The sequence below is a fragment of the Euphorbia lathyris genome, chromosome 3, assembly GCF_963576675.1.
Source record: "Euphorbia lathyris chromosome 3, ddEupLath1.1, whole genome shotgun sequence".
Classification (NCBI taxonomy): Eukaryota; Viridiplantae; Streptophyta; class Magnoliopsida; order Malpighiales; family Euphorbiaceae; genus Euphorbia; species Euphorbia lathyris.
The window spans coordinates 103,994,487-104,004,625 of record NC_088912.1 but is presented as its reverse complement, the minus strand read 5'-3'; the positions used below and the strand labels follow the sequence as shown (position 1 = coordinate 104,004,625).

Genomic DNA, 10,139 nt, shown 5'->3' with positions numbered 1-10,139 from the left:
TTAATTTTGAGAAATTGCACATTAATACTTAAAAATTCGTTCTTGACCATTCAAATTATAACACGCATATATAAAAAAAAAATTGAGCAAGTTCAATTTAGCAAAAAAAAATTCAAACGCACGTGTAAAATCGATCCCCTAACCGAGCAATCCTATATTCGCCACGGCTAGAGTCATGATACTCCATTCATTAGAAGATTTTCACATTAAGCAATAATATAATTGAATGGGATAAGGTTCAAATTTAACCATATTATTTTTGGAGAAGTACATATTTATCTTTAATGTACGAAATGATGAAATTTTACTTCTAAAGTTATCAATTTTATCTTTATCAAACTGAAAATTTGAATTGATTTATTTGACAATTATCCGACTTTCACATCAAATTTCATACAAGTTTATCAATATTATAACTATTTTATTAACATAATATATATGTTAGGCAGTTGTTTTGTAATTAACTTGTATACTAGCATTTTGACATATTGCTTGTAATATACTAATATGTTAGTAAAGAATAAATATTTTAGATATAATTAATGTTCGAAAGGTCCGATGTGAACATTAAATAATAGTAAACTAGTCTCTTTGAATATTCTGTTAGCAATGAGATAAAATTGACTTTGTTTGGAAACTTTTCAAAACGATATTGCAAATTTGGAATTTATTTCTAATTAATGGGATAAAGTGCAAAAATAGTCCTAACGTTTATAGCCAGGAGCAATTTTTTACACATAATGTCTAAAATGGTGCAATTTTACGTTAATGTTGGCAGCCATGAGCAATTTTACCCCTAACGTTGGCAAGTTGGATCAATTTCAGACATTATTATAAAATACAGGTATTTTGTTCTTTATTCTTCACCAATTACATATCAGTTTGTTTTAAAAAAAAATCATATATTTATTTGATTTAATAATAAAATTGGAGATTAATATTATTAATTTTTTGAAATTTTTTGTCCAACTCGTACAAAAAAAACAATATATTTTTAAAAATTTTATTAAAAAAATTTCACGTCTAATCATATGTTTATGATCTGTTACTAATCAGACACATGTGAAGTGTTGATGACAAGATTAATGACTGAGAATACAATTTGATAAATTATTTCTCAAATTGACCCAACTTAACAATGTTAGAGGCAAAAAAATTTTTGGCTGCCAACTTTGACGATAAAATTATATCATTTATACATGGTTATAAAAGTTAAGGATATTTTTGCACCATATCCTCTAATTGATTGAATCTAATCAAGCAACTTCATTATCAAAAATAGTGGAGATACTATTGCTTTTTTTTCTTAAATCATTAGAAAGAAGTCTTGAATGCACTATAATGATGGAATTTAGAGATTGTCTGTTATTAAAGAGAAATAACCTTAAATTTGAAATAGGGTATGGGTTTACTATTACTCCCTCCGTTCTCAAATAAGTGTCGTTTTAGATAATTGTTTTTATTCTTTTTTAAGTGTCGTTTTCGTTTTTCAATAAAATTTAGTATAGTTTTTTGGTCTAAGCATTTAAATTTTGTCTTGATTTATGTATTTTTTAAGCTTTCAAAGTTTCTTCTCCAATCATTATAGGAGAGAGAATTTTTATTTAGTTAATCCATGTAAATTTATTAATTTAAGTGCATATTAATTATCTTTCTTAATTAGAATGAAAATTCTAAAACGACACTTATTTGAGAATGGAGGGAGTATTAAAGTTCAATTTAAGACATTTAATGTACATTAGGTCCTGTTTGATTATCGGAAAATTGTATTGGAAAATAAATATTTTACAGTATTTAACTACAATTATGAAAAACAGAGTGAGTTGCTACTATTTTTAAACGGGTAAAAAAGAGTGAAATAAGGTTCTAAAAGCTTAGGAAAATGTTTTATTATTTTTAATTAGGTAAAATATTTTCTTCGCTTTTTTCATATATTTTTCTAGTGATTAATATAAAAAAAAAACGTTAACTCATTTTCCTAAACAAACAAACACCAAAATATCAGGAAAATATTTTCTAGTACAATTTCGGTAAAGAAACTGAGCTTAAATGTATTGACAAAAGTAGTGCTTTGCATAAAGTACACCATATTAGTAGGTTCGTAAACTAAATTGGATTATACATCTCATCAAATTATATATATAAAAAAGGCTTAATAGGCACTCTAGAGGCTTCCACTAGTCAAACCTCAAACCTCAAACATTTGTTAATTGCAAATTGTGAAGGTAAAAATAATAATAATAATAACAAATAAACAGGGATTGGTTTTGAGTCACTCTAGAGGCTTCCACTAGTCAAACCTCAAACATTGGTGTTTGGTGAGGAGAGGTTTGAAAGAGCTTATTAGGTTTTTCAAAAAGCTAATTTTGAAATAGCTCATGTTTGGTACAAGAGCCTTTTGGAGTAAAACAGAAAGTGCCCAGAAAATTCTCAAAAAAATTCCAAAAAATGTAAAACGTTATTCTGAGAAAATTTAATTCTTGGGTCGAAGCAGGGTTTCTTACGGTTTAGTCCCAATAAAAACATTTCCTTAATTTTATCCAATTTGAGCACTATGTGTTGGAATATTTTGCTGGAACAATATAACAATTCTGTTGGAACAATACAACTATTCTGTTGGAACAATATAACAATTATGTTGGAAAATTGGTACACTGATTTGAAACAATTGGTAAACTGATTTATTCCTGTTGGAAGAATATAATAATTATAATTTATTTCTAAATAATATAACTAATATAAATTTGAAGATACTATATTAAATACTAAAAAAAAATATAAAAAAAAAAATGAAATTGAAGACATAGATAATAAAATTGATTTGGAACAATTGGTAAACTGATTTATTCCTGTTGGAAGAATATAATAATTATAATTTATGAGTCACGATACATTTAACAACCTATTTAATCCATAGATTAAATGGGTTGAGTTGACCAATTTATAAGTTGGGTTACAAACGGATCTAACCCATATAATAAATGAGTTGAATTGTGAGTTAGTTGGATCGACTCATTAAACTATTTAATAACTTGTGAAAAACAAATAAAAAAAACATGAAAAACGTGAAAACGTGAAAACGTGAAAAACAAGAAGAACAGAAACAATATAAATATGTATGAAAAATCTGAATATATGTCAAAAGTAAAATAAAGGTGATTAATAGGTCATTTTAAGCAAATTCATGAGCTAATAAGACACTTTGTAAATTCAGGTTAATGGACTTTTTTGAATCAAGTTAAAGTGGCTAACGATGTATTAACTTATTAAGCTCAAAATTTATAAAGAGAAAATAAATACCTTAGAGATAGCCCATAGGCTAAAATGCACCACATATTCATTGTACTTCATTCCTCCATTTCCTACTTCTAGCATATCTGGGTCTGCCAGTTTCATCATGGATGAAAAAGAACACATTTTTTATTTTTATTTTTATTTTTGGTTAGAGAACACATTTTTTATGAATTGGAACAAATAATAATTAAGTAAACCCGTCTGATTTTTGAAAAATATTTTTATATATTTTTCGATGTTTGTTTGTTTAGGAAAATAAGTCAATAAAAAAAATTTGATTAGTCAACCGAAAATTATATAAAGAAATGTCATTTTCCTAAACTTTTGGATCTCTGCTTCGTACATTTTTACCTTTTCAAAATAATAGCCACCGACTATTTCTTTTCCATTTTTCGGTGTGCTAGTCAAACACCAAAATATATTTTATTTTCTAACACAAAATTTTCTTAACCAGTATTTTTCGACAAACAAAAATATGAAGTAATTTACTAACCATTCCAACCACCAGGCTTAGCATAATCAGCATACATTTGGTTCATGTCAGCTATCCGTAGCATACTGTCAAACCAGGAAGGGTTAACAGCTAATAATGCAAGTACTATTTAATTAATGGTTTAAATACACCATTTCCCCTTGTCTAAAAAAACTTGCTAAACTTTTAAAATATCTTGATATATCTCTCAACTTATTTAAATGTCTCGACACCTTCTCAACTTGCTTAAAAGGTAGTTAATTAATCATTCAGTTGCAAAAAAGTAAGTTGCACGTGGCAGGTGTGTTATACGCGTTTTGGAAAAGTAAAACAACTAAAATTAGAGTATATGAGGTTTTAATATTAGAGAAGAATCAGAACATTTTGAAAATTCACGAGGCAATCAAATTTTTTGGACAAGTTCATGGACAAATGATATATTAAGCCTTAATTTAATCTTAGTATATGAAGTTTGCTCCTGTTTGTCTTTTATGTAATAACATTTCAAGATGCGTGCAACACACCTTACCTATGTAGCTTACTTCTTTACAATCAAGTGATTAATTAACTACATTTTAAACAAGTTGATGATGGCTATCGGAACATTTTGAAAATTTAAAAGATTAATCAAGCTTTTTGGATAAGTTCAATTGTAAATAATATATTAATACTTAATTTAATCTTAGTATATGAATTTACTTATTCTATTTGTTTTTTTATGTAATAACATTTCAAAACACGCATATAATTTACTTATTTGCAATCAAGTGATTAATTGACTACATTTTAAGTTTGTCGATAAGGAGTATCATGACATTTTGAAAATTCAGAAAGTCAATCAACCTTTTTAACCAAGTTCAAAGAAAAATCATATATTAAGCCTTAATATAATTTTAGTATATGAATTTACCTATCACATATGTCTTTTATGTAATAACATTTAAATGTGCATGCAACACACCTTCCGCATTTGCTTTTTTTTTTTGCAACTAATAATTAATTGAGGCATAATACATCCTCAGCCTTCCGAAGTTGTCCAAAAACTACAGCTGACCTCTGAACTTTAAAATGTTACAACTAACCCCCTCAAGTTGCTTATTTAGAAGAAATAAGCCCTCAAATGTCACGTGGCAGCACGTGATTGGAACTTCAAAAAGACATAACTAACCTCCACTGCCAATCATGCGCTGCCACGTGTCATTTGACGGGTTATTTATTCCAAATAAGCAAATTAAGGAGGTTGGTTGCAACATTTTGAAGTTCGGAGGTCAGTAGACTAGAGATATATTAAGTCATTAATTGACTATATTTTAAACAAGTTGAAAACAGCTATTATTGGAACATTTTAAAAATTCAAAGGACCAGTCAAGCGTAGAGATAAATGATATATTTAATCTTAGTATATGAGTTTACCTATCCCATTAATTGACTATATTTTAAACAAGTTGAAAACAGCTATTATTGGAACATTTTAAAAATTCAAAGGACCAGTCAAGCGTAGAGATAAATGATATATTTAATCTTAGTATATGAGTTTACCTATCCCATTTGTCTTTTATGTCGTCAGTTGTTCTCCAGCTATTTCCTACATCTGCTCCCCATAGAGCTGGACTCATGTCTCCCCTAATCAATTATTTTCCATAATTAAACCCCAGTTAATGAATTTAAACCCAATTAGTAAAAGAAAAGATAAATTAAGCACCAACCATTCACACAGAGAAAAAAAGATGGGGCGCCCTGTCTTCTGTAGTGCATCAGACATCGCTCTGTATCTATAATAATAAGTAAACAAATTAGTTTTTTCATTAATTAATTAAATTCCACAGTTTATAATTAGAAAAAGAAGAAATAATTAACCTTATGGTGGGTCTTATATCATTGTTATAACAATTATCATACTTGAGGTAGTCAATTCCCTGGACAGATATATATTAATTTAATTTAATTAGCATAATAAGCTCTAATTAAACTTACAATTAAATAATAATAATAATAATAATACCCATGAAGCAAATGTGTTAGCATCTTGTTCTTCGTATCCAAGTGATCCTGGTATTTTTCCCGAACATGTTCTCAACCTGTAATTCAAGCATGTGAATTAAGAAGAGAAGTGAAGGGTTAATTAATTAAGTCCTAATATATTAGCAGCTCCCTGAACTTGTCCATAAAAGTAGATTGGCTCTCTAAATTTTGTAAGTGACTCGCCAGCTCCTTAAACTTGATTATTTCGTATCACAAAACTCTCAGAACTTGTCCATAAAAGTAGAACCAACTCCCTAAACTTGTTTATTCCCTAACAACTAAATACAAAAACAATAATACTAACTTTCAATATTCATCCATTCGATCTCTCAAACCTGCAACACTAACTCTTATAATAGGTTGAAAGGTAGGAGAGGAGAAAAACATATCTCGAATAGATGAAGATGTATTTTTAGAATTTAGGTTTAATATGTTTTTGTATTTAGTTGTTACGGAATAAGCAAATTCAAGGAGTTGGTGAGACACTTATAAAGTTCAAGGAGCTAATCTACTTTTATGAACAAATTCAAGAAGTTCGTGATAATCAAGTTTAAAGAGCTGGTGAGACACTTACAAAGTTTAGAAAGTCAGTCTACTTTTATGGACAAGTTCAATGAGCTGGTGATGTATTTGGCCATTAATTAATCCGTTATTTTATCAAATATGATTTAGTGGGGTAAATTACACTCATTGCCATTGAAGTCGGTTCATTTTCATTTTCATGATATGACCATTAAACTTTAAAACGTAAAATCACTAAACTTTACCTTTGCTAATATTATAGGCACTAAACTTCAATTAATGTTTCAAAATGATCATTAACAACCTCAAAATGGAAAAGTCTAAGAATTAAATTTGTTTAAAACCACATTTATCATAAAACCCGTTTTTTATTTTCCAAATCACCATTTCTGGAGCTTTTTTCCCCTGAACATTCACCATTTCTGGAGTTTTATATTACGTTCTGAAGTTCACTGTCCATAATGTTAGTTGAGGTAAATTTAATTGGTCCTGGGCCTAATTTACCTGAATTAGTGAGATAATGAGAAATTCAATTACCCAGCATCTGCATAGATTCCTAACTTGAGACCATTGCTATGAACATAATCTGCTAGAGCTTTAATCCCAGATGGAAATGAAGTCCTGTTGGCCACAAGTCTGTGCTGATATGGTAAAAAAGAAAAAAAAAATTTAGGGATATTTCTGATTAATTTTAGGCTTAGAAAACTATTTGGCTCCACATATTCCAAAAGAAAAATAATTTGTCTCCACCATTTTACTTACTAATACTTACACTATTTAGTGTTCTATTTTGAAAACACATTATATAGAAAAACAAATTATAAGATTCTTATCTTTTATCACCATTAACTATATTACAAAATGACATGTTATTCTATTATTTTTTGTCTACTTGTTTATGCTAAATATAATGGTTAAAAATCTTAAAAAATAAACAAAAAGATCAAAAGATTAACACCAACAAAAATTAGAGACCTTATATGTGTTTCAAAATAGGAAGACTAAACAGTACGAAGATAACTATTAAATTATTTATCCTATTCAATGTTGGTTTTTATCCATAATATATTATCTATTTGGTAATATGTCTCCTGGTATATCCAAAATGCTTATTTTTGGCTCCCGATTTATTATTTGGTAACATAAGCCATTTAATCTATCCAAAATCCATGAAATCCCAATTGGTGTAAATGGTTGATATTTTACCAATTTTTTTTGGATAGGTCATGGTTGAGATTTCACCAATACAGATCAAGGGTCATATAATATGAAATTATAGGTCATAAAACAAAAACAAAGACTAATATTTTGGATAGGTTATGGGTTAAATGATAACAAATAATAGATTAAAAAGCAAAAACTAATATTTTGAATAGATGATGAACCATATGTTACAAAATAATGAGCCACAGACTAATATGACTAATATTTTAGATAGTTTATAAGCCAAATAATGTTTTAACACTTATTTTTATAAAGGGAAAAGTACCAAAATAAAATCCATAGTTTAACAAATTTGCAAAGAAAGTCTTGTAGTGGGTTTGTGTCTTTTACAGGTTGCAAACTCATGCATTTCGGAATTTTTTTTTGTTTCGAAGCAATTAAAAAAGATTGGATTTGCAAATTAATTCGTATAGAGCCTTGGTGCAACGGTAAACGTTGTTGTCGTCTTAGGAGCGGTCTCTTACCAAAAAAATTGGCAAGGGAAGGTTTGCCCCTAGTATACCCTTGTGGTAAAAAATTTGCTCACAGATCATTTAAATGCAAACTTCATCAAACTCAGATTCATAGTTATAAGTTTTTAAACCACATAGCACTACGTTTATAAATCCGGCAAACCATGTGTATTATTTTTTTGTAAGTTACCCTTTCATAAATTTGTGAGAATAGGGAGGAAGTGAACCTGCTGATCACGATTCGATTCACCCCAACAATCATCTAATAATTAAACATTTGAAAAAAGAGTTAATCAGAAAAAGGAATTAGTGATTCATATTTCATATATATAAATGCAACAATGGAGGGTGTTAATTTTACCTATATTGACGTATTCATATCCAAGCTTCGCAAGGCCAGTTGAGACTAAAGCATCAGCTGTTAATTGGAGGCAAGAACAGAGATTGGATTTATTGAATGTTATCAGTTGAGATTGGTTAAAAGAAAAAGTAAGTTTTTATAACATGACGAAATAATATTAGTATATTTATCTTCATCCTAAATTAACAATAGCATCCGGAACAACATGAACTGTCAGATTCAACTGAACAAGAATATCGCTTATTCCTTTCGTCTGAAATGAAATGGGAGAATCTCTGAGTCCAACTCGGATCACGTCCCACAATTTTAGATAATCCAAAACAAATATGACACAACTTTACCTAAATTATATTCAAACGGTCTTTCGAAGAGTCACACATCCTAAATTAATAGGAGCAGAGCATCCGAAACAATAGGAGCTGTCAAATGCAATTAAACAGAAACATCGCTCTTCTCCTGACATGTGGATTATTGGATTATTGGGAGAGTCTCCGAGTCCAACTCGGATCACGTCCAGCAAGCTAATCCAAAATAAGTATGACAACTTACCTAAATTGTCTTCCAAGGCAAATATCGTATAAATACATTTAGAAAGTCCGGTATTCTTTATAACTACTCTCAATTGTTTAATACTTCATCTCTTAATCTGCTAAAGGCTACTTAACCATTAGAGTGTTAACAGCCCCAAACTGACCATAAGATATAGAAAGATCATTTCAATCCCAGAGTACTACCTCACATAATCTTTGTATCTAAGTTTTAAACAAATTCAATCTAATTTTGGATGTTTTGGCTCCATTTTCCTAGTATTAGGCACAAGCGCAATGCAACTAGAATCGATTTAATGAAAAACTGAGTTAGGCATTTAATCAAACACTAAATGAGCAGTAATAGTTAACGAAAGATCGCAATGAATAAAGGCATTTCTACTGAAATATTTCCACTCAAAGTACCTGTTTGTTTAACAATAATCTCATTAATCCGACAGTTGAAGTGATTCCAAGAGCTCCATCTGTGCGAAATGAAGAAGATTAAAACACTATGACGAACTAAGTTTAATTCAAATGAAAATATGAAATTATACCCCATAGGAGGAGTGAGAGCAAGGCCATTGTCGAGTAGCAACCTCCTTCCGCCTGTAATTGAATTAGATCTCAAGAAACCTCTGCTCTCACTCTCAACAATAATCAAATACACGACGAAGAAGAAGAAAAATGGAAATGGAAGATTGGCCATTATGTGATTATGAGTAGAGCAGAGCAGAGCAGAGAAGTACGTTAAATGCTAAAAATAAGGCGCACCAAATGCCTTTTGCACGTTTTAGAAGATCCACCATTTTAATAGTAATATCTTGAGACTGGAAGTCGGCGACACTAACTGCATGTTTGTGTATTGATTAATAATGGATGACAGCCTACCGCACTTGCTCTCTTCTTCTTCTTCTTTTCTGGTAAAAGCTTTTGAGCGTGTGAAGTGGTGATCACTATTAAAATTAATGGATTTATTATATTCTAGTTAACCAATCAAACTTCGAAGAGTGACTAATAGGTTGCCGTAGTGGATTTAGCCATGGAAGAGTAGCCGTGAAGCACGCTGAAGCCATGGCTCTGTGGCACAGTTTGCAGTTAGTGGAGTCAATGGTTGCGGGTTCTATAAATTCCAAATTGTTATCCATCTAATTTTTAATTATCCAGTGGTCTCATTATCAAACAGATTAAAACCTTAATCAATAAAAATAAAATAGTTTACTATATCACTCAACTCAATAATTAAAAGAAAGAAAGTTGAGGTT

At 29.6% G+C, this 10,139-nt stretch overlaps 1 protein-coding gene across 1 annotated transcript; it reads right to left on the bottom strand.

Annotated features, from left to right (window-relative positions):
• Positions 1 to 2,578: 2,578 nt before the first annotated feature.
• Positions 2,579 to 9,934, bottom strand: LOC136224370 (alpha-galactosidase 1-like). Its single transcript, XM_066012694.1, has 11 exons — positions 9,432 to 9,934; positions 9,301 to 9,359; positions 8,348 to 8,404; positions 8,214 to 8,248; positions 6,848 to 6,951; positions 5,769 to 5,844; positions 5,624 to 5,682; positions 5,473 to 5,538; positions 5,306 to 5,389; positions 3,788 to 3,852; positions 2,579 to 3,383 (listed from the first exon to the last, which is right to left on the bottom strand). Exons 1-11 carry the CDS (start codon positions 9,581 to 9,583, stop codon positions 3,280 to 3,282), a joined length of 861 nt encoding a protein of 286 aa, XP_065868766.1. The 5' UTR covers positions 9,584 to 9,934; the 3' UTR covers positions 2,579 to 3,279.
• Positions 9,935 to 10,139: the final 205 nt, after the last annotated feature.